Below are 23305 nucleotides of genomic sequence, written 5' to 3' on the forward strand. Positions count from 1 at the left end.
GTCGACACCCTTCACCAATGCACGAATGATGCGCGTGATGACGTCGTGGTTTCAGAAATTGGCCTCCACGTGTTTGGTGGAGGACGAGCCCACGTGAGTTTGGGAACGAGTCTGGAAGCGTCGCTTGCGGGATCTGGGCCCCCGAGAATCCCCCTTCCATACATTGCTCCGGCCGGCGGCCAGCCGATAAAGCCGAACCCCGGTCGGCGCGTCGCGTACCCTCTCGCCGCGGCCTTTTTACTCCTGCACGGAGCCACCTCGCTTTCTCTCACCATCGGTAACCTTTTCTTCTTTCTAAAAATCTTCCTCCCCCCACTTATAATATCTCACCGACTATTTTATTTTTTGAACCAATCCGTGGTCATAAATAGCAATTGAAATATTATTGACCATTATAGCAATTATACTTGATTATTTTAAATAATTATTAAAATAATTTCTATGGCAACTGCTGCTATTACCGCAAAAAAAGATGGATAGTAATACTAAAAAACAACTCTACCATCTAGTTGGTATTTACTTAATAAAAAAAAATATTTAACACCATATGATTTTGGAGAGAGAAAATTGAAAATTATTTTTTAGCCAACAGCAACTCACACGCGATGAGTGTGAGCGAGATCAATAAAATCAAAAAAAAGAAGATCATACAAGGGATAAGACGCGGACACGTGGTTCGTCTAAATAAAGTCGTTGGAGTAGTAAGCCGCAAAAGAGGCAACCTAATCAATAACATCGTTCATCTTCCTATAGATATGTGTGGCCTGATAGCTCAGAAGTCTGCGGATGTCGTGGAGCAGCGATCTTCTATTAGTAACTCATCCCCAACCCCTAACCTACTAGATCACCGTAGTCGAGTTCTCCTAGAGAGAGATGCTAATAACAAATTTCACACCTTTATTGCTTCCTTCTTCGTCAACGCTATCGTCAAAATTTATCTTCAGAAAGCTGAGGAGGGGAGGTTCCCACGAAACAAGCATGTATCCATTTGGGAAAACTAGTTAAATGTCAGATAAAACACCATTTTTGCTTAGAGGGTCATCGTGGTCATCAAAATTTCTCTCTCCCAACTCATAATAACGCATAAAAATCCTCTGCTCCCCACCGTCCGTTTTACCCATAGACACCATCCATCAGCTCGCGTGAAACTCGTCGCACGTGCGACGAATATTTCCATTTATTTAATGCCCTATATTTTCTCCGACGCCTCCGGTTTCCAATAGTGGCGGTCCACCGGGAACTTAAGTAGACGAGAGGGGAAACAAATTAAAAAGCCTCTCTTTCTCTCTCTCTCTCCCTCACATTGGCTTGTAGTCGAGTCTCTCCAATCATAATATCTGAGAAGCCCTCGGCCTCTCTCCCTCGACGGTTTCAGGTAGCAATCTCTTTTTTACCTCTCGCTAATCAGCTCGTCGTAGCTCGTTTTCTGGTCATTTCTTTGTTTGGCTTCGAGCTTTTTTCTGTCTTTGAGCGGGTTGAGTTTGTTCTCCGGGCATGGTTGCATGTTTATGTTGGAATTAGGGGTGAAGGGAACTGGTCCTCGGGCGGTCTTGGAGTCTAGGGTTAGGGCGGTGGGCGTGTTTCTTTGATCGGGGATCCTTTTGGTGACATTTTGTGGTCTAGGGTTTTCCGTGGTTTTGCGCGTGCTGTGCTTGGAGGGGGTTGGAGTGGTAGAGTGGGCACTTGGGAATCAGGAGGGATCGGTGAATTAGCTCAGAAGTTTCATCCAGTCTTGGATGGTTGTGTTCTCCCGTGGTCTTTTGGGCCTGGGATGATGTACTGTAGTAAATGCCCCCGTGTGATAGTTCCCTGGCGTTGGTTATTTGTTGTCCAGTTGATGGAGCAGATGAAACCAAGTTATGTGTTTTGCGTCCCTTTTTTCCTTTCATTTGATCTATACATACCAAGTTATATATCACAGATTTTGATTTTAGTATATTCATCTTTGTGTCTCAGTACTTTACTTAATTAAGTTGCCGCATGGGTGCTTGTGTTCCTTTGTGTGGATTCCCCCTTAGGGAAAAAATTATCTTTGTTGCATTGAAAAGATGCCATGTGAAATGTCCAACTCAAAAGTTGGATTTTTGTATAGGTGGTGTTATGTTTTGGCTAATGGTGTTCTTTTTTTCTTCCTTTGTATAAAAGGAATGTAGAGAGGAGAGTATTCTGGCTGTGGCAGTTGCTGGGAGATGGAGGGTTGTGACTGCATTGAGCCGCAATGGCCTGCAGATGAGCTTTTGGTGAAGTATCAGTATATATCGGACTTCTTTATAGCACTTGCATATTTCTCGATACCTCTTGAGCTCATTTATTTTGTGAAGAAGTCTTCATTCTTCCCCTATAGGTGGGTGTTGATACAGTTCGGTGCTTTCATTGTTCTTTGTGGAGCAACTCACTTGATTAATTTATGGACTTTCACTATGCACTCGAAAACACTTTCCATAGTAATGACGATAGCAAAGATTTCGACTGCCGTAGTGTCATGTGCAACTGCATTGATGCTTGTGCATATAATTCCTGATTTGTTGAGTGTGAAAACAAGGGAGCTTTTTCTGAAGAATAAGGCTGAGGAGCTTGATAGGGAGATGGGCCTTATAAGAACACAGGAAGAGACAGGGAGGCATGTCCGAATGCTGACGCATGAAATCAGAAGCACACTTGACAGGCACACTATATTGAAGACTACACTTGTTGAGCTAGGGAGGACTTTGGATCTGGCAGAATGCGCACTGTGGATGCCATCTCGTAGTGGTTTAAATCTTCAGCTTTCTCACACTCTGCACCACCAAATAACTGTTGGATCTGTCGTGTCTATTAACCTACCAATTGTCAATCAAGTTTTCAGTAGTAACCGTGCAATAAGGATTCCGCATACGTGTCCACTAGCAAGGATCCGGCCACTTACAGGAAGATATGTGCCACCAGAAGTTGTTGCTGTCCGTGTACCACTGTTACATCTTTCGAATTTCCAAACAAATGATTGGCCTGAATCTGCAAAAAGCTATGCAATAATGGTTTTAATGCTCCCATCAGATAGTGCAAGAAAGTGGCATGTCCATGAACTGGAGCTTGTGGAGGTGGTTGCTGATCAGGTGACCATCAACTCCTATTTTCCACTTTTCCCAATAAACCATTGTTGGTCTTGTTTTTTGAAAAATAGTTGTTATTTTATTAATGATCTCTTTGTTATTAATTGCTGTTGGTGTAACTTTGGCAAAAGTGATCATATATATACTCTAGTCACATCTAATAAGATCAACTACTCACCATTTAAGTGCGTTTCTTCGATAATGTTGGAACTTGGACGGAGATTTTTTTTAGAAGAACTTAAAGGTGAGCCTTGGAAGGGAAGTTGCACCAAAGGGTCTTGAGACGTCATTTGATTATGAAGGATAAAAAGCGATCGCATCTTGTTGTAGAGAACCATGCTTCTTAGAAGAGATATTCATCAGACACTTCTGAATGCTCCCAATATAACCATAGAAAGGATTTGTTTCCAAGTTTGGCTGGTGACAACGAGTCCATAAGCCAGTGAGATGCCTGTAGCACAATCTTGTTGGAAAAAAAAACTGCAGATTTCTTATTTCCAGCACATCACATCTTCATGTTCATTGTCAACCTTGCAAGAACTCAATTACATTGTGCTGCAAGTTTGGGCAAGCTCCTTGTCATTCAACTTCCTTCTGAAAATCTGGTTGGACATGCCTACCTTTGTTCTCCGCCCAATAGTCTCTCACCGTCGCATTCAGATTGGAGATCCTAAGGAACACTTTTTTCAAGATCAATCTAGATTTAAAATTCTTTCCAAACTGTTACCTTATAATCCTAGTCCTTGATGCTACAACTAAATGTCACTGGTTTCTTACTAGATATTCTTAACTCTAGTAATTGTTCATCAACTACATTTGGGATGTGTTATGGTGTCTTGTGTTTAGACTTTAGAGGATAGACCAGTAAAAGGGTCACTTCTCCCAGGCCATCAGCACACTGATACGTTTCACCTATCCCTGTTTTTTTGGGTTTAAACCTATTGTATTTTGGGACTTTTCAAGTGCTGGTAAGATTTAAGGGCTTTTGTATTGAGTTTTGTTCCTCTCCTCTTTGTACTTTCTTCAGCATTAGTGAAGCTTTCTCAATTGTCTCTGCCCATGGACGTAGGCCGTAGGCTGAACCATGTAAATTTGTGTGTTCTTCTCTCTTTTTGTTTGCTTTGCTAATTCTGGATCTACTCTCTTTGCATAATAGGACTGGTTGAGATTGTCCAAGTTGGTCTTTGCAAAATGTTTGGTCATGCATGTTGATTTGAGAAAGGAATTGTATTTGCTTACTTTAAGAGCTTTATAACTTTTTTATTACAAATGTGTGTTTCACAGGTAGTAAGCACTATTTATATTAATTATGTGCTTTTAAAAGGGTTCAAAAAGGTTAATCTTATATTGTAGTATGAGCAAGGATGAAAGTATTGCATCTCATGCTGTGCCAAGTGGCTGAGCCATGTCAGCCGCATTCCCAATAACATGCCAAAGCTTGTGGCCAACAACATGGGTCCATCACACACCAGCACAGGCCAATACAGGCTGGCATATTTTGATCCACTGGCATTGGCACAGAACAATACTTTAATGCATGAGTGTGAAACCTTGAGTCCTTGCTTGATATTGAAACACATTATAATGATCTCATGTGTTCTTCACTTTTTATGAATACTTTTTTTCTGGTTTTGCTCTACACTGTTGAGGATAGTAGCTGAATTGACCTGAAACCCATTTGCAAGCTTTACTTTTGTCTTGTGTTCCTGGAATTAATGTTAAATCTGTATGTTGAAGATGGAAAACCTGAAATCCATTTGCAATGTTTCCTTCTATCTTGCTTTCATAGAATTTATGTTAAATCTGTGTTGAAGATGGAAAAGTCTCACTACTCTAAGATGCACAAAGCTGGTGTGATGCGAATGTTATTGATGATGTCAGTGTGTTCTGATTTGATTGTTTTGAGCGAAGGGTTTGTGCATTTTTCTCATTTTCAACAAGCAAGGTGTTTGGGGCTTGACCACATCCTGCATTAGTGTTTCAAGCTAAGGGATTCACAGTTAGATCCTTTTATTGTTGAAAGGTCTGCTGCTGTGTTTTATTGTTGATGAAGGTTAAATATGTAGCTGTCACTTGGATTCTGTATGAACTGCTACGTTACAATTCCTTTGTTTCAACGAAGTTTTCTATGCAAAGATCATGCAGAACTATATTCTGAAACAGTCCGGTATTCTGTGAACGATCCTCATGTAATGAGTTAGATTGTCATGCCTCTCAAAGGAAAACTATGAACAAGTGCTGCCAACTTTCCTGTACGAAAACTATTAGTGGGTATGTTAATAAAGAAGTTTTGAAGGAAAATTCCACTTGTGCATCATTGCAAGTTACAATATATATGGTCTAACTTGAGCAGGATATTGAGGGCTTCAAACTATTCTATAAATTTTACTCGTGCATTTTGGTGTGTTGTATAGAAGCCCTCTAAGAGTTGTTTCCCTGTAAAAGGGTTGTCTTCTGAGAAAGCAACGTGAATAATGATAATAAATAAGTTAGAAGAGACAGCTGCTATGTACGACATGCTGTTGCTTCTCCCTTCTTATTCTGACCCTGATTCATCAATACATCATGTCCTCTTATTGCTTTTTCCATCAGTAGATTTTTATCAGATATATGTTATGCAGGAAGGCTGGAATTGGTTATATTTATTTTAGTTTTAAGCAAGGAGGGTAATCTTGTAGCATGGCATATAATATTGAGCCACTGCTAGCAGTTTATTATGATCAGAACTTAACACCAAGACCCACTTAAAACAATGAAGTAGAAAACAATGCACTGTTGTATTTTCTCAACCGAGGTAGCTGAAAATTATGAATTAATTTACTTTCTATGAAGCTTCATTTTATGTGATTTTTTTTTACTGAATCTATAAAGTTATTGGTTGTCTATTAATTCTTCAAGTAGATTCTTTTGCTATCAATAAGCTCTTTCCAGGCTTTCAGATATTTTGTCCACTATAAATTGAATGATTTTTTTAAAATGTTGGTAAAAAAAAAAAAACTCCGTAAATTAAAAAGCTATAATTGTGGCAAAGCAGCAGCCTTTATCTGGAAAGTAATCTGTTGGTGTTTATAAAATTATACATACTGTCCTTGTTCCTTCTTTGACTTCTATGCTGTTCTTTTTTCTCGATTTTCATGATTGTTTTTTAAGATTTGATTCTTTTGTTAGTCACTGATTTGAGTGATTATGTTATGACTCAGGTAGCAGTCGCACTTTCTCATGCTGCAATTCTAGAAGAGTCTATGCAGGCACGTGACCTACTCATGGAGCAAAATGTTGCTCTAGATTTAGCTCGTCGGGAGGCAGAAATGGCAATTCGTGCTCGCAATGATTTTCTAGCTGTCATGAACCATGAAATGCGGACTCCTATGCATGCAATCATTGCTCTGTCCTCCCTGCTTCTGGAAACCGAGCTAACACCAGAGCAGCGCTTGATGGTGGAAACTGTATTAAAAAGTAGTAACCTTCTAGCAACACTCATAAATGATGTTTTAGATCTTTCTAAGCTTGAGGATGGGAGCCTTGAGTTGGAGATTGCAGCTTTCAATCTTCATTCTGTTTTCACAGAGGTATTTTTTTTGGTTGATATATTCGTCTGTAGTTTTTCTGTTTACCTGACCAAATTGTTGCTTTGCATTGTAGGCCATTAATTTGATAAAGCCGATAGCAGCTGTAAAGAAGCTCGCAGTATTGGTTACACTGGCACCTGACCTGCCTTTGTGTGCCATTGGTGATGAAAAGCGGCTTATGCAAGCTATTTTAAATATTGCTGGTAATGCTGTCAAGTTCACAAAGGAGGGCCATATATCGATAATGGCTTGTGTTGCGAAACCAGATTCTCTAAGAGACCCTCGAGCTCCTGAATTTTATCCAGTTGCTGGTGATGGGCACTTCTACTTGCGCGTGCAGGTCTGTTAGCATCCAGAACTTGGCCAACTGTGATTATCTTGGTGCTTTTACAGGACAGGATATCTTGATAAGAAATGGATACATATCTAGTTATGAGACGAGCAGATTCCTCTACAAAGCTGCTTCTAACTTATAAATGATGTGACGACCAATTCTTAATGCCATGAACTGACCAACGTCAAATCCAAGCAGTATTTTGTTTGTGCCATAAACACCATCTTTAAGTGCATATTATTGTGTTAAAACCACCTCTAGATGACAAATCTTAGATTCATTTAGTTCAAATGCTTATTCTTAAATGCTGCAGGTAAAGGATACTGGTTGTGGGATCAATCCCCAAGATTTACCGCACATCTTTACCAAGTTCGCACGCTCTCAAAGTGGAGCAAACAAAGGTTATAGTGGAAGTGGACTCGGGCTTGCCATTTGTAGGAGGTATAGTCAAAAATATGTTGCAGCCATATTTTGTAGCTATTTTAATTTGACATGTTATGTTTTTTTTCCTTTTTAGGAAAAATTCGATGCATGTTATGTTGCTCTTTTTGCATTCTCAAGAATCATCTTGAATAAATTTTCAGAGCACTTCTTTAAAAAATCTAGCCATCATCAATAATATGTATGAGCGTGGATTTTCCATGTCTGCATGAAAATACATGTATGTTTTGTCATGAGGGTGTGTTTCTAATTACTGTTCCATTACATTTCCAATTTAGGTTTATAAGTCTCATGGAAGGACACATCTGGCTTGAGAGTGAAGGTGTGGGTAAAGGTTGCACTGCAACATTTATTGTCAAACTTGGTGTATGTGAACAATCAAACAGTCATCTTCAACAAATTGTGCCAGTGACTGGGTCAGATGATGGAGATGCCGATCGTTCTGGTCCAAGAGCACCCTTTAGAGATGGGAATGTTCTGCTTCCCTCCAGGCTCCGGTACCAGAGAAGTGTATAGATGTTATCGAAGAAATAGTCCTGCATGATGGAGCATCACAACTTGAAAAGCAATGATTCGTGGAACCAGTTTTGTGACAGTTCAAGGCAAGGGACTGTTCATCCAGCAACACAAGTTAAGAGGATCCTGATGGTTTAGTGATGATCATGAGCTGAGGTGATTAGATCTGCAGCCAGGCTAGGCTGAATTGAGCAGCAAGTTGCCTGATGGGATTTATGTTTCGCAAGTTGTATGTTGGGAGCTTCACTTGCTTCCCATCAAAAGCATTCTGATTTGCTAATTGTAATAAATCTACTGGAGAAATAGTATTAGTTTTCTTGAACTTGTCAACCAGATTGGCATTGCTTAGGATGCATGCTTGTCTTGTATTTGGAGAAAGAACTATGAATCTTATATAATCTGAGTATAAATAATTTATGAAGAGCTCTACTATATAATTGCCCAAAAAAAAGATTATGAACATACACATATATAAGAAGATCAAACCCAAGATTGTTATTTATCACCTTTTGCATGCATGGGCGCTTGTGCTTGTGGCCCTAACAAATCACCCAATAATACTTATGGCGGTTAATTAATAATGTTCCCCCATTTGAACAAATGTTCAGGATATGGTGCGTCCTGTGAACATCTCTTAGTTTCTGGTCAGGTCCTGCAGGGATTCCCACCTGAAGCAACGATTGTGCAAGCCTGAAGGCATTAACAGGATGATGCCAACTAAATTCATTGAGCAGTAAGTTAGCTGAAGCTCCAATTACGGCAAAGGCAGTGAACCTTTGCAAGGGAAGCCATATAATCATCAGACCTGTAACCAAGAATGATAGCATAATCAAATGAATAAGTTACTGCACAGCCCCACCATATCTCAATTAGTCTCACAAGAACTTCGGGGGGAGGGGGGAACCTGGATCCATATGGAGACTGACATGCTGCAAGAATATTGAGTTTCGCTGCATCCATATCATTCTACACAAGTGATTGCACAAATTTGTTAACACAATATGCTGCCTGACATGTTATATATAGAACAATGATCCACCTATACATAAGCTGCTCAAATGATGAATACTACTACATTATGGAACTCATTACGACATGTTAATCATTATGAAGCAAATTGACAAAGACTTGCTTAATTTCCTTGATGTATTCACTTCCATCCAATACTCAAGTTCACATTAGGAATTCCTCAAGCTGAGTATGTTTCTAGAAATATCTACATATAGAATGAAAAAATCTGGGGAGAACGCAAGGTGGTTCTTAACTAGTCCACTCATGCGACTCCCTGCTCTCTGCTACTCTACCCTTATCCAACCACTGGACTTTCATTCGAAGGCTCCCCAGAGAATACAAGGATAATTTTCCTCCAAAAAAAAGCTATGGAGAGAAAACTGAAGCTGCACCTTACCCCTCTTCCTCAAGGCCAAAAATCAGAAAATAAATTTATAAAAATCAAATTTTTGAAATGTTTTTATCTTAGTTTTTCTCTTGCATGAGCACCCCCCCATTTCAGTGAACGCAGGCCACCTAGTACCAGCTGTAACAGAGAAAGAAGTGCACTAACCTTATTTTCTTTTCCTTTCTTTTTTCCCTTGAGAAAAGAAGTGCACCAACCAAAATGGAAGGTCATTTAATAATTTGCAAAATGGTAAAAAGGATTCCTGAACAAGACAGGATAACATCTACCTATCTCAAGGTTTGATGGGATCCATCTTACTCCTCCCAATTAGATCAGCAATGTGCATCGGAAATGCTAAATGCTGGTTCCATCCAATGGCTTCAAGTCATCTAGAGACTAACCCAGACTAAGATCTAATTATAATTGTATACGCATGCCTGTAATAGTGAACACGAACTATTCCAAATTTATTGAATATCAAATCCTTGGCATCATAGCCATGACAGGACCCCTAAACTAGGTCTCTTCACAGGATCATGATTACCTTCCTGTGCAAGGTCTGATGGCTATGTCTTCCTTTGAGTTATTTCTCATCAAGGACCCCACCTAAGAGAAAAAGGTCATATGGAAGACACATGGCCGATGCTCTTCGAACCCTTGCCACCTTGAAAAGATGGGAAGGAGAAAAAAAGAAGAAGCAAACATGGTGGATTATATTGAGCTAATTTCTTTGGGATGCAAGCCAAGCAAGCAGGAAACCCACTGAATGAATCTCCTTGAAGTATCTTTGTATCCTGCAGAAAAATTAGATTATAAAACATGAAGTAATTAATAATTTGAAAAATCTGCCTAATAACAATGCATGCTTTCACCCCTAGACAAGGTGAAGTATTTGCTGACAGAAATCACTTTGTTTCTATAGCAATAGTACGTTCATGTACTGCAAAAGAAATCTAATTAAGCACCGACCTGAGATTCATTAAAAAGGCCAGCATATAAAGAAGCATAGAAGCATTCATTCTCTTGTCCGTTCGAGAAGGTTGTAACAAGCTGAAAAAAAACCAACAAGATAATTTGATGAGTTAGCGGAAGCATATACAAATATGAAAACCTAACTTATTTTGTCACAAATTAATTTCAGTGTCTAGAAATCATTTGCTTATGTCAAAAATCAACAATAGCATGTATGCAATGCAGTGGACTCTGATCATTCCCACCAAGCTGAGATCTTCACAACATATGGATATTATTCGAAACTTCACTAATAGGAACTACAATCCAATTTTGTTGGGTTCATGATTAACAAAAACAAGCATTTCTTTTGGGTACAGCATGACTTAAAAATATATCAAAGACAGACATTCCTCATGCATTTGACATGTATGAATGTTAAAGATAAATTCGCAACATTTGGCAGTCAACAACATTTTCACTATGTGGACTACGAACCTCTTTTTTCTTTTTTGCTTTTTTTCGAGATCATAAAGCAATGAAACCAAGCACCGGTTTTGGTTAGGTGTGACTCAAAGGAAAATAAAGCAATGGTAAAGATTTGCCTGACAAGTTGGACATGTAGGAACACTAAAGATAATAACAAAATATCGAAATAATTGTAGCTTTGAACTAGTCTAAGAAATGGATAACAAAAAGCTGAGTGATTCTATACAGACCTTCTTGGGGTCCCCACCATCTTTAAAGAGGTTATAGGCTTGACGCATTACAGGCCGTGGATCTTGACCAACCTGCAAATTAATTAAATATATGCTGCTTTCAACACATAAAGGAGTTTATATATCCGAACTGCAATTGCCACTTTACCAATCCCAAGTAGATGATATGAAGCTTGTTATTTTGTAAACAATACTCCCTCCGGAGTCAATATAGTTATAGATAAATGCAGGTCTATTACCTCACATATTGGTAGCTTCCATTCCTCCTTACTTTGGTCTTCTTTTGTTTATAGTTTTCTTTCATGTGCATGTGTGTGCATGCATGTTTCTGCATTTCTGTGTGTTATACGAGAGGGTCCCTGGGGATCTCTTCAGATTGCCACTTACTACAGATATTTGGATGCAATGCTAATATTCATGTGGACCATGCAGCTCGATGAAATTATAAAAATAGCAATTAAGATAGATTGGTAGTTGCAAGGTCATATTAGAAGGTGCACTAAGAACTAACTGAACGAGTTCGTTCCATCTTTATGAATCTGGGTTTAATACAGTAACCAAAAAATTGTACCTCCTGCAGGTTTCAAAGGACACAGGATTCAAAATTTTCTGGATATGTACACAAGTTCCATGAGAGTAAAATGGGCAGTAAATAGATGCAACACTGTCTCCGCAGTCAGTTTAGATATCAAATTTTAAAATCTGATAATCAAATATAAAAATAGCAATCCTTCAGAGGAGGTCTGATTCTCCGAACTAGACTTGTGACATAGGTCACTTTACTTAACATTGTTTCCTCCTGCCTTTCTAATTCTTTCAATGTCTCTCAATACAGATTCCAATTATGCTTATTGTAGATTGTTAAATGGTTTCAGGAATTTAGATTTCTCTAGTTAAATTGCCAATAGCTGTTAGCTCAGCTGGTTGGCACCCATCTCTCTATAGGAGAGGTCTTAGTTTCCAACCTAAGTGGTGGTAAATAATCATCATATTGCTAACGAAAAAATCTATATTTAAATCTCTGAAGTACTGGTATAATATTCAAATCCACTGAAATCAGCCAGAGTACTATCCGTAGCACAGGTTATTCAGCTTGTCGACAATGTCATGGTCTGTAAAGCACAAGCAATTGACAAAATTACAGAGCTATATGAAAACAACATCTGAAGGAAATCAATGGAACCAAAACTGACCAATCTCCTTCTTCGATGCAAGTTCAGAGATGAGAATTTGATAAAATCTAATATATATATATATTGGATTAAAAAGGGAAAAGACTAGACTTGCCTCCAAGAATCGCTTCCTAGCTTCCTCCACTCCATATAATTGAGCTTCACAAAGAAAGCACCATATAGATTCCTCTGTATCATTTGGGTTTGCAGCAACATCCAATCTGAACTGCTCCGCACCTTCTTCGAATCTATGCCAACATCCACATCAAGTTTAATGGTGCATTTTGATGAACAAATTAATAGTGATACTTTATAATTTTACATATTCTTTGAAATTACACGTCGCAATTTTAGAGTAGTGGATGTTTCTTTGTAAAGTAAAACCTCAAGTCATGAAACTGAAGTTTTATAATCCGAGTGTTATTTTCCGAATTTGCATGTTTCTTTTGTTATCTTCTTAGCTTCTCAGAATTTGAATCTTCGGTTTTGACAACCAAACACCACTTAAAAATTGAAATTGAAATTTTCTAATCTGAGGACAATTTTCCAAATTCATTTTTTCTTCCTTATCATCTTTCTTTCTTTTCCCAGTTTTGAACCTCATATTTAGCAACCAAACACCTCTTAAAAAATTCTCAACCTATAAAATGCTATCATTTTAAATGTAAAAAAGGGCGAAATCAATATTTTGAAATTACAAACCTCCAAGGAAAGCTGCAAACTTTCAATAAATCTAACCCAAACAATCAATTTACTGTGAAATCTATATTGCAGCAAGTTCTAATATTTCTTAGCAAAAAATTCATAAAGAAACCATTTTTTTTTCAAATGCATACGCAACCATTCACAGCAAGTTCTAACCTTTCTTATCACTAATTGCAAGTCAAGCAACTCGGCACATGTCTATAGGTAAAAGAATCAAACTGCGCGAAGAGACAGTACCTATTCAGATAATAGAGAGACAACCCTCTCTGCCAAAGATCTGAAACAGGTCCAATCAGAGCTAATTTACATCATTTTGGCATTGAAAGTAAACAAAAAAAAGAGGAAAAGTTCACATGCACCACAAAATTAAACAAACCTACATGCCTTCTGGCGAGGATCTAACTCAATGGCTCGATCGAACTCCGCCAGCGACCCAGCAACATCTCCCTACCCATCATCAAATTCCTTCAAATTACTCATAAACTCGGAGAGCGAGAGCGAGTGTCCACCGGAGAGGGGAGGGACATGGTACCTGCCGGAAGAGCAGCATGCCCCGGCGGACGGCGAGGGAGGCGTCGCGCGCGCGGTTGCCGCCGGTCAAGGCGTCCCAGATGGCCGACGCCGACGGCAAGAAGAGCCGCCGGGGAAGAGAAAGGGCCAGGCGCGACGGCCTGGGTTTAGGGTGCGCTATCGGAGAAGAGAGAGCGCCGAGGGACAGGGGGTTGACGGTGGCGGAAGTTCGGAATCCATAGGGGGAGGAGGAGGTGGAGGCGGTGAGCGAAGAGCAGGTAGAAGCCATTGAAATAGGAGAGATTTTTCAGTTGCGCAAGGGATATGCTTATAGTGCCTCTCAAGAGGCCATGCAGCAGCTTCGGATACTTTCCATCATTAGTCTGAATTAAATATAACTCCATATAGCTCTTCACTTTCCTGTCCAACATGGCATTGGTAAGTTTTTTTTTTTTTTTAAATAAAATAAATTAGGAAGGACCGGCCATTATTTTTTTTTAATGAATACTAATTTTATTATTAAAAGTACTTTCTGACTTTCCAAAAGTACTTGTAGATAATACACTGATATTTGATAAAAAAATTAAAAAATTATTTTAGTTTTGCCAGAAAGTTAAAAACGTCTTCTTCGGAAGGTACATCGAAAAACTATTTTAAATTTATATTTTTTTTCTTTTAAGCCAAAATATTTATGATAAAATCATATAATTACAATAAGTATCTCTTTATATCGTAATACACAAAAAAAAAATTGAAGGAGCCCCAATAATTATTAGTTCCTAAAAATTTTATATTAATAAAATATTAATATATAATGATAATATTTATAATATTTTATATCAAAATATTATATTATATTATAAATATTATATGATATTATATTATATTATCTCATAATATATTGATATGTTATATTATATAATATCAAATTATGTTATATTATTATGCTATAGCATACAATATTATATTAATTATATATTAAAATAATATTATATTACATTACAATAATATTATACTATATCATATATTTATGTATTAACACATATTATATTCTATTATGCTCTGTTGTATAATACTATGCAATATTCTTTATGGTCATTTTGTCATACTAAAAATACTTTCTCAGTTTGTCTGCCAAACACATGTTAAAGTTTTACAACACTTTAAAAATTTGGTTACGAAACAACAAATAACTTTTTTAAAAAAGCTCTACTTCAAAAAATCCTATTTCTGAAAGCTCTACTGTCAAAAACTCTGACAGTAACAAAGCCTAACTCTCACTAGATTTGAATCCTTGCTTCTTTATCCAAGTAACAAAGGATGATACTAATGGAGAAAACGTTCGATAGTCATTAGCGTGCCATGCTACATCATACCACAAAAAGGAAGGAAAAATAAAAAACTGCAACAAACTCATGATCTCTTTATGCAGATATTTGAGATCACAGTGTGAACCAATGCAAAATCGATGATAGAAACAAAACACATGTACCAGAATTTTCGGTCATTGTAAAAATTGAACCCGAAATCAATGAATTAAATTGTATAATACAGTACTTGCTGAGACATACGGTTGGAAAGCATCCAAGACTATTGCATTTTGATTCATATGCACTTTAAGATACCTAAAATCATGATTAGACATGTGTATATTCTTATACTTCTTAGTAAACTAGCACCATAGATAGTATTGTGTGTGTGTTGTCATAAAGTTACTAATAGCTAGCTTGCTGGCAAAGTTTTGTATTAATTTGGACCGCACTTTAGGTCAGGCCTAGTCAAATTTGGATTCCTCTGTCCAAGCCCATCTTGTTTGCAGCATGTACAGGTAGAAACTGTCCCTAACCAAAATGAAGGGTTTGATGGCACCACTGAAACTAAATAAGCCAAATCTAGAATCAATAGAATGAAGCTCATCATCAAAATTGATCCAAGAGTATGATATCCATGGTTGAAAGACAACTAAAGATTCTAAGCTCACCATCAAAACCAAAAGAGTCCAGGTTCTACTGATACTATTCCAATGCTGTCACCGATGGTGCCCACAAGAGAACCTCTAAAAAGCATGCCCGAGGAGCAACCAAATCTAAGGTAGACTTTGACTTAAATTAATAAAAGCTGGGTGGCTATCAATTCCCTTTCAATCCAAAAAAAGAAAAAAAGACTGTCAAATTTGCTAGCACCCTATGTATCGTCCGAAGACCGTGGATGGCGATCAAGAATGACTCGAAGGCACAAACCAAGGCTTGTGACAATAGACTAGCCATTGTTATATGGTTTTCCATAGCTACATAATTGCTATCCAAACCCTTTTGATGATGCCTAAGTTGCCATTGGAAGAATATTTCCTTCCAAAAACACCCTGTTGATGAGAAATCTTATTTTTGCTGTTTTAGGAGTTTGTTTGGAGGTTTTTTAGGACTGTTAGGACACACAATCACGCTTATCCCTTGCAGAGCTTCCGGAGCATATAAATACCTCTTTATGTACCCCGATTTTTCTTGATCAATAAAATTTACTCTCTTGAGTGCATGTTAACTTATATTGTCTTTAAAATATCTTTCTTGCATGGTGGAATCTATGCAAGCACTGATGGATTTCTATGATCAACGGCAAGGCCAGTTGATAGAGCCATTGGTCATGGCGTGCACTTATTGGTATCAATTAGTGAAGTTCTTTGCAGTGCTAGTTGGTGAAGCCTTGGATGGAAGTAATGCCCTCTAGATACTAGATGATAATTTTGTTTTTAGTTTTTCTTAGCTTTTATAATTTATCTGCTGCTTTCTTATTTGTAGGTTAGGTTAAGTTTTGCTGAATAATTTAAATTATTGTTTAGCTAGTAGCTTTAAAACTAGCATCAAGCCTTCCCCATCAATGTTAATAATAGCCTGCTGGCAGAAACTTCAGCTACTTGACACTGGGCAAAATCCTACTCTTCCTTGCAGCTCCGTAGAATGCCTCCACCTCAAATTTATTATAAAAATATTTATAAGCAACCCTGTAGAGAAGGATAATACATGTAAGCCTTATGTAAAACATTAATATATAATATAAGATTTTACAAACATAGATTTGTTAGGCTTTAGTATGTAAAGGAAGAAGAAAAGCAAAAATTGTTAGTTTTTACTGATTTTGTTGCTGGTTTTTGTCCTAGTAGTGATCCAAAGAGGGAATCATGGTGTCATATGCTTCCCAAATTTGGGTTAATTTTACCCAAAGAAATGAGAAAAAAAACTTGCAGATCTTCATGTCTTTATCCACTCCTAACATGGAGCTGCATAATATCTATCCAGATATTAAAACTGCAGCCATTTCATATACCACATAATCATCATCACAAGTTAGTAGTATAATGCATAATGACTTTATTTTTGATAATTGCACAGCCTTAGAGAAGTTGAAACAACACCTGAAAAATAATATATCAGAGTTTGCCTTAAAAAGCAAAAAGCTACAGCGCAAAAAAATGTCAACTTTGAAGCTCCAGCTATTGCTGTCAATTCTCAACAAATAGCCCTGATGCAAATAGATTTCAAAATAGGGGAGAAGACACAAGGCATCCACAGAATTCACAAGAACTATGGGAAAATTAAATATACCAAGAGAAATGGAATACTTGAACCCTGTTGTTAATAAGGTTTTGTTATAATCTGTAACACTACGCAAAAACAGATGGTCAGAGAAGTTTTCGTTCTCGTCTCGTTGATCATCCAAGCCAGATTAGTAGGCAGCATGGAGCTGAGGAATCGTTATTTTTCTCATTTAGGTTAGTTTATATTTTATTCATTCATTGTTTTTTTTTTCTTTTGAGCAAAACTGTGGGGCTATCATCTAGAACAGAAAGGGGTCAGCCATGTCCCCTCTCGGTTATCTGTGATTTCTCAACATAGGAACACAACCTATAGCCCAAATATTCCAAGAAGCAAGGTCATTGGGCTACAATTACCCTTTTTATTAAGAAAGAGGCTAAAGTATGCTATCACCATGGCTGGATGAAACATTAGACAAATCTTAACCCATGGCTGGATGAAACACTGGACAAATTCTTAACCCCACATATAAATAACAACAACAACAACAAAAACAAAAACAATAACTTTTTGTGTCTGGTGGATTAGTTCTAAAGCACAAAGCTTTGTAACAGGGCCCTGCTTTCAGAATTATTCACCAAAGATACCAATTCATGAAGAATTTAGAAAAATAACCAGAAATTAGTTGGATGGGAAAGAGTATACAAGAAAAAATATTAAAAACATAGAATACTTTTTGGTATTTAATATCTCTATATGTTTTCAGTATTTCATATTTCTAATACAGCATACGTTTTAAATACAAACACTTGCAGAATTTGAAAGCTTGCAAGAACAGAAAGTGCCAAAGTTACTTGAATAACCTATAACTATTTTTAGCGGTGAAAGTAGAGTGGATAATATCCCCCTAGACTGATCTGAATATGGATACAAATTTGACCATCCGACTGACATCTATATTTATATTCACATCCGTCAAACAAAAATATGGATATGCAACTATCTCATCCGTATCTAAATATCCAATTCTATTTATAATACTATTTAATCTTATAGAAATAAATAGTGATATTATTGACTTAATATACTTTCTATTAAGTGATATTTTTGATTTGGTGGTCATAAAATAACCGTCCTACTTATTTATATTCATATATGTACTTTCAATATCCAATAAATATCCATTAGAAACGAATAGGAACTTTTGTATAAAAAAAGATATAGATATGAATAGACTGTTTTTAGCCTAACTATTTTCAAGAATAATTTGTCGACAAGGAACAAATTTAACAATTTGCAAAATAATACTTTTATAGCCATTTTCAAACTGCAAATAGTTTCACAATTTTCCTATACAAGTCATATCACAAATAAAATGTCCATGTCAGGGAGAAATTTGATGCCTCATCAGATTCTTTGCCCCGAAGCCCAAGTGACTATATGAGACCCACCGAGGTATGGTTACCATCTCGCTTAATGAAAACAAGAAGAGTTGCAAAGCAACAAGATCACCTAGTGATATTCCCTGCATACCCCTTTCCTGAAACAAGCCTTTCTCAAGATATAAAAGATCAGATATATCTAGGTATTTTAACTAATTTTCACGAGTAGGTATGGCAATTATCTCTGTCCAATTTTGGGATCCGAGAACAAGCACTCATGGCATTTCAAAATATTAACATAGCATCAGAACTTCAGAGACAGGAAGTAAACTAATCCTGTCCCACAGTGAACTGCACTGCTACAGTTGCAAGATATAAACAGTCAAGCAGTAATTAAAGGGGCCTGGGCAATGACCTGAGACGACATATTAAGACTCAGATCACAAATAATCAATCAAAATATGAAGAGATACGGCGAATTATCATTCTGCAATGGAAGTTATTGTCCCAATTTTTGAAGCTTATCCATCGCATCAAGTCTTATCCAACCTAAAAAGATACTTCTTTAATTTGACTAAATAATAATAACCTACCATCATATAGAACCCAATTGTATATCAAATCCAGAAAGAACATCATTGGACACCAGAGGCAATCAAAAGAGCATTTTGTTGCCAGCCAGCGTATTGAATGCCGTCCAAAGAGAGGCTAGCCAAATGAAGAATTAAACATTGCAAGTTGATATGATGTTTCAGCTTATGAAATTAAATTCAGGAGGTTCATTATTAGTTGCAGGTAGGAACAGAGCATCTTTTGGAGTACAAGAGAGAGCACACTAAACAGTGGATGGAAGCAACTTCAGCAAGTCACATTTATACATTTATAATATCTACTTAGTTTCGTTAAAAATGGAAAGCAAATAAGACAATCTCAGAAAGAAAACACACTTATATTTTCAAAAATCATAGAATGAGTAACTTTCAGCAAGGGTAGATCTAGTCCTTGACAACGATGAGGTCTGAAAAGAAAATGAACATCAAAATCCACCAAGTAAATTGTAGAATAAATTAAATACTACTCTAAAGGAAAAATGGTTTTGCTATTGGAGCTTGTGGGAAAATATTAATCATGTTGCTTGCTGGGGATGCACTCACTAGCGATGCATCTTTCTCTAGTAGATCTTGGCATGTGCAATGCATGTTAGTGGGAAAGAGCTTTTATTGATTGATGGCCACCAATCCCATCACTCAAGATAAATCACAGTAGATTTGATAAGTATGCTCCCCATTTTAGCCCACATGCCCTTGGATAGTTATTATACTAGGTCCATGTGGAGGGTCTATTTACTGAAAGACGAGTTTTTTTGTGATGAGATTTTACAGAATGACTATGAAAAAGTCTGATGTACATTCTATTTTCTTTCTTTAGGATCTTTCTAGAGAATCCCACTTAGTGCTAACCTCTATCACCATTTCCTCTCAAATGTGAGCCATCGCATGAGAAACCATTTGTCCAGTTTAGACAATTGTTAATGTCTTCAGTGCAAGTGGTAGCATAAGTGTGTGCATGAATGCGCGTGGTGCGTGTCATGTGCAGATGTGTGTTATTTTCATTCTCGAGTTTATAAACATTTTCCAACCCTACATTCATCTAAAGTATAACTCGAGTCTAATGAAAGCTAGAGCTTAACTGCTGCACAAAGAGTTGTTCCAACCCTGCATAACTCAATGGCTTGATAAAGCAAGTGAAACATGGAAAGATCACACGAATGCCATATAAAATTCTTTTAGAATAAATGGTCTCATGCTCTTGTAGTAATTTGAGATAAAGAATCACCTCATACAAAGCTGGAGTCCAATAGCAACATCCAACACAAGTATCCAAAGTTCAGCCAAAAATCTGCCTGCATCCAGAATTTTGGCATGGAATCGAATATTGCCAATTACAATTGTTGAAGCAAGTTCAGAAGGATTGAATAAGGGGGAGATTAGAAATACCTTGAGCAATGAACAAAAAGAAAAATTTTGTGCACACTGATAGCAAACATCTATTGATGCCTGTAGCCATTAATTATATAAAAACATGTCCTGTGCATCAGCCATTTAAGTTGTATAAAATCCCAAACCCAAGGAAAAAATTGTTCAAATCCCACGGTCAATGAAATACACAATTAATGAAAAAATATTTCAAGGTCACTGAAGAACCAACTTCGGAACTCTTTATAAGCATATAGACCAATATGAATGCCTATAAAGATACCCAAACAATGAAAACAGAATTCTTTGCCATTGAAGAACGCAAGGTAACTCAAGTTAATAGGCCAAGATGAATGCCTCTGTGTTTATCTGAAGTGCATCTATGATCCCAAAGCATCAGAACTTCTTGTTGCTACAGCACTTTCATATATTTTAAACCTTACATTTACAATCCCTATGCATACTCATGGTTTTAAATCCTGGCAGGATAGAGAGCTTCCATGGAAACTGGGATAGGGGCGGGACTCCAAAACCCATCCATGTAGGGAAAGAAAAAGAAAGAGGAAAGAAATAAGGAAGGAAAGTAAAAGAAAAGGATAAAAGGGAAAGGAAAGAAAGAAGAGGTAAAGGGAAAAAAAGGAAAAGAAGGATGGGAGAAGAAAAGAAAAAAGAAAGAAAGAAAGAAAAGAAAAAGAAAAGGGAAAGAAAGAAAGAAACGAAGGGTGGAAGAAGAAAAAGGAAAAAAGGAAAAGAAGGAAACAAGAAGAAAAAGGAAAGAAATAAAACATATTTTGCTTCATGTGCAAAATGTTCCTCTTTCTCTGCGCATCTTTCCATCATCTGCCTAAACAATTCAATTGCTTTTGCAATTGACTTTCCAACTCAAAGGTACCATCAAGTCAAAATAAAAGCCTTGTGGCCTTAGATGATACCACTACATATCATATTACTGTTTTGGTTTGACTATATCCCATGTACATTTCCCATTACCAATTGTATAGTCAATAAAATAACAAACACCAATCACCACTATATCTCAGCACTTTGTCTGGAGTACTAGCACCCATGTAAAAGTATATTGACAAGTAAACTTCTTCCGCAATATTTAATTCTTGTCTGCACTGTGCTCTTTCTTTGCTCCTTCAGGTACTTGTTTAAGAACCTGTTTAACTACATTATCCTGAAATATATGGCTTCTAATTTGGTTTCCACAAATTCACTATAACATCCATTAAGGTAGCCAATTTCTCTATTCAAACGAAATAATCCATTGGTACACAAGCACACTATTTTTATAGAGCAAAGTTTATCCTGCTCTCTAGCTCTTTACAATTTATTGTACAACAAAAATTGTAATGTGCTACTGAAAAGGTCATGCAATCAAACCGAAGAGAATCTAGGGGAAAATATCATACTTAGCTATATGAAAATTTGTTCCACATATCATCAATGCAAAAGCAAGAACAAATATCTGCGATCAATTCTCATGTAATGCAAAAGCTTTGAAGAATTTAGGACCCAAATATTACATGCCCAATGCCTTGGATTGCAAACAACTTTTATTAAACTGCAACAAGAGCCACTGTCAATGCAATTCAATATCTTGAAACAATGTACAAAAACAAAAGCAAAAGGGAATACTTGAATATATAAATTTTAAAAATAAAATAAATCTACTTACCCTGTATTAATTGGTTTCAATACCATACCGCGTGATATTATTCAAGTTCCAACTTTTAACCATTCACCACATCCATAATTCACTAATCATTCATGCACAACGAAGCGAGAGAGGTGTACAATGGGAACAACATGAGAGCCTCGGATCAGATAATTTGTTAAAGGAGAAAAAAAAGTCCATTGATCGTAAGGTAGTACATAGAAATATAGCAGATAAGTAAAGCAATGGCTGCACTTAAATGAATAGAAAAGAAAATTTTTGAGAAAATATACATATATTTACATCAATAGAGAGAGGGCGGGTGGGAAAGGAGAGCACCAAGCCATCAATTTGCCACCATTGATTCCCGATCCCAAATCAGCACATGGACGGCAGCAATCGGAAAGGAACCACTTTTCCCCTCTCCTCTAGAAGCCGCCCCAGCTTCTTCCAAGCAAAGTGGGTGCAATTGGAGAGGGCGATCCAGCACATGATCTCATAGATGAAATCGAAAGCCGGATCCGGTGAAGAAAAGGAGGGAGACCCCGATCCATCCCAATCCGACCCCGACCAGTTATTCCCACCGCCGAAATTCCACCCCCTACCACCGCCCCCTCCGCCGCCGAATGGGCCGTCGTCGCCGTCCCCGTCGCCTGAGAAGGCATCCTCTTCTCCACCGTCGCCGTCGGTGAGGGAGCGGCGGCGGGTGCGGCGAGGGCGGCGGACGAGGGCGCGGGGGGCGGCGGGGCGGTAGAGGTCGGATCGGACGGCGGTAGGGGGAGAGGCGGCGAGGGCGAGGGTCGGGGAGGGGCGGGCGAGGAGGAGTTTGGTGGAGAAGGCGAGGCCGTGGGTCGCGGCGAGCGAGATGGCGTCGGCGGAGATCTCCATCGCTTTCCTTTTCTTCTTCTACCGCTTAAGCTTTGGAGGAAAGAAAGTTCGGAGAGCTTTTATCAAATCACGAAAACGGAAGGGGGAGAAATCTTTTTGGTTTTGGGTTCCTCGACTTCGATACCGGATCGGTTTGTTTGAGCCTTCCGACTAATTTTTTGGCCCGGTCTCGTGTGGTGCAAGCGAGAGGAGCGAACACGGAAGTATACGAAGAAGACGTAGGCGGCTGGGCTGGAATGGAGAAGCGAGGCGTTTCCCAAGGCATTGTTTTGTCCGTGCCGGCGCATAAAATACTTTATGCGGACATCAAAGATTCATGGATAATGATGTGCACGAAAGAGGACCTTGATTCAGCCAAAAAAAAAAAAAAAAGAGGACCTTGATCTCATGGATTGGATGGTCTTAATATTAAGCTTTAGTTAGATCATAGATATGGCTCCTACTCACTTACATATATGTGTGTG

At 37.8% G+C, this 23305-nt stretch overlaps 3 protein-coding genes across 7 annotated transcripts; 1 reads left to right on the forward strand and 2 right to left on the reverse strand.

The window, feature by feature from the left end:
- The first annotated feature begins 1211 nt into the window (after positions 1-1211).
- LOC103719768 (probable ethylene response sensor 1) lies at positions 1212-8366 on the forward strand. The gene is made up of 6 exons (XM_008809158.3): positions 1212-1375; positions 2146-3092; positions 6290-6658; positions 6732-6998; positions 7306-7433; positions 7712-8366. Exons 2-6 carry the CDS (start codon positions 2190-2192, stop codon positions 7947-7949), a joined length of 1905 nt encoding a protein of 634 aa, XP_008807380.2. The 5' UTR covers positions 1212-1375; positions 2146-2189; the 3' UTR covers positions 7950-8366.
- On the reverse strand, positions 8350-13786 carry LOC103719766. Of its 5 annotated transcripts, none has more exons than XR_606033.4 (9): positions 13428-13786; positions 13276-13342; positions 13133-13193; positions 12306-12438; positions 11019-11090; positions 10318-10398; positions 9893-10142; positions 8854-8915; positions 8384-8754 (listed from the first exon to the last, which is right to left on the reverse strand). XR_606033.4 is itself a non-coding variant. In XM_008809156.4 (8 exons), the coding sequence occupies exons 1-8, from the start codon at positions 13692-13694 to the stop codon at positions 8688-8690; spliced, it is 810 nt and encodes a 269-aa protein (XP_008807378.2). In that variant the 5' UTR covers positions 13695-13783; the 3' UTR covers positions 8350-8687. The 5 variants fall into 5 exon arrangements, 2 of the variants coding, with proteins under 2 accessions (XP_008807378.2, XP_008807379.2); XR_003388024.2 differs by having other exon boundaries at positions 13133-13172; positions 13428-13784; XM_008809156.4 differs by lacking the exon at positions 9893-10142 and having other exon boundaries at positions 8350-8754; positions 13428-13783.
- An 8311-nt stretch (positions 13787-22097) lies between these two features.
- LOC103719769 lies at positions 22098-23068 on the reverse strand. Its single transcript, XM_008809159.4, has one exon. The coding sequence runs from the start codon at positions 22839-22841 to the stop codon at positions 22332-22334; it is 510 nt and encodes a 169-aa protein (XP_008807381.1). The 5' UTR covers positions 22842-23068; the 3' UTR covers positions 22098-22331.
- Positions 23069-23305: the final 237 nt, after the last annotated feature.

This window comes from Phoenix dactylifera, unplaced genomic scaffold, assembly GCF_009389715.1.
Source record: "Phoenix dactylifera cultivar Barhee BC4 unplaced genomic scaffold, palm_55x_up_171113_PBpolish2nd_filt_p 000316F, whole genome shotgun sequence".
Taxonomy (NCBI): domain Eukaryota; kingdom Viridiplantae; phylum Streptophyta; class Magnoliopsida; order Arecales; family Arecaceae; genus Phoenix; species Phoenix dactylifera.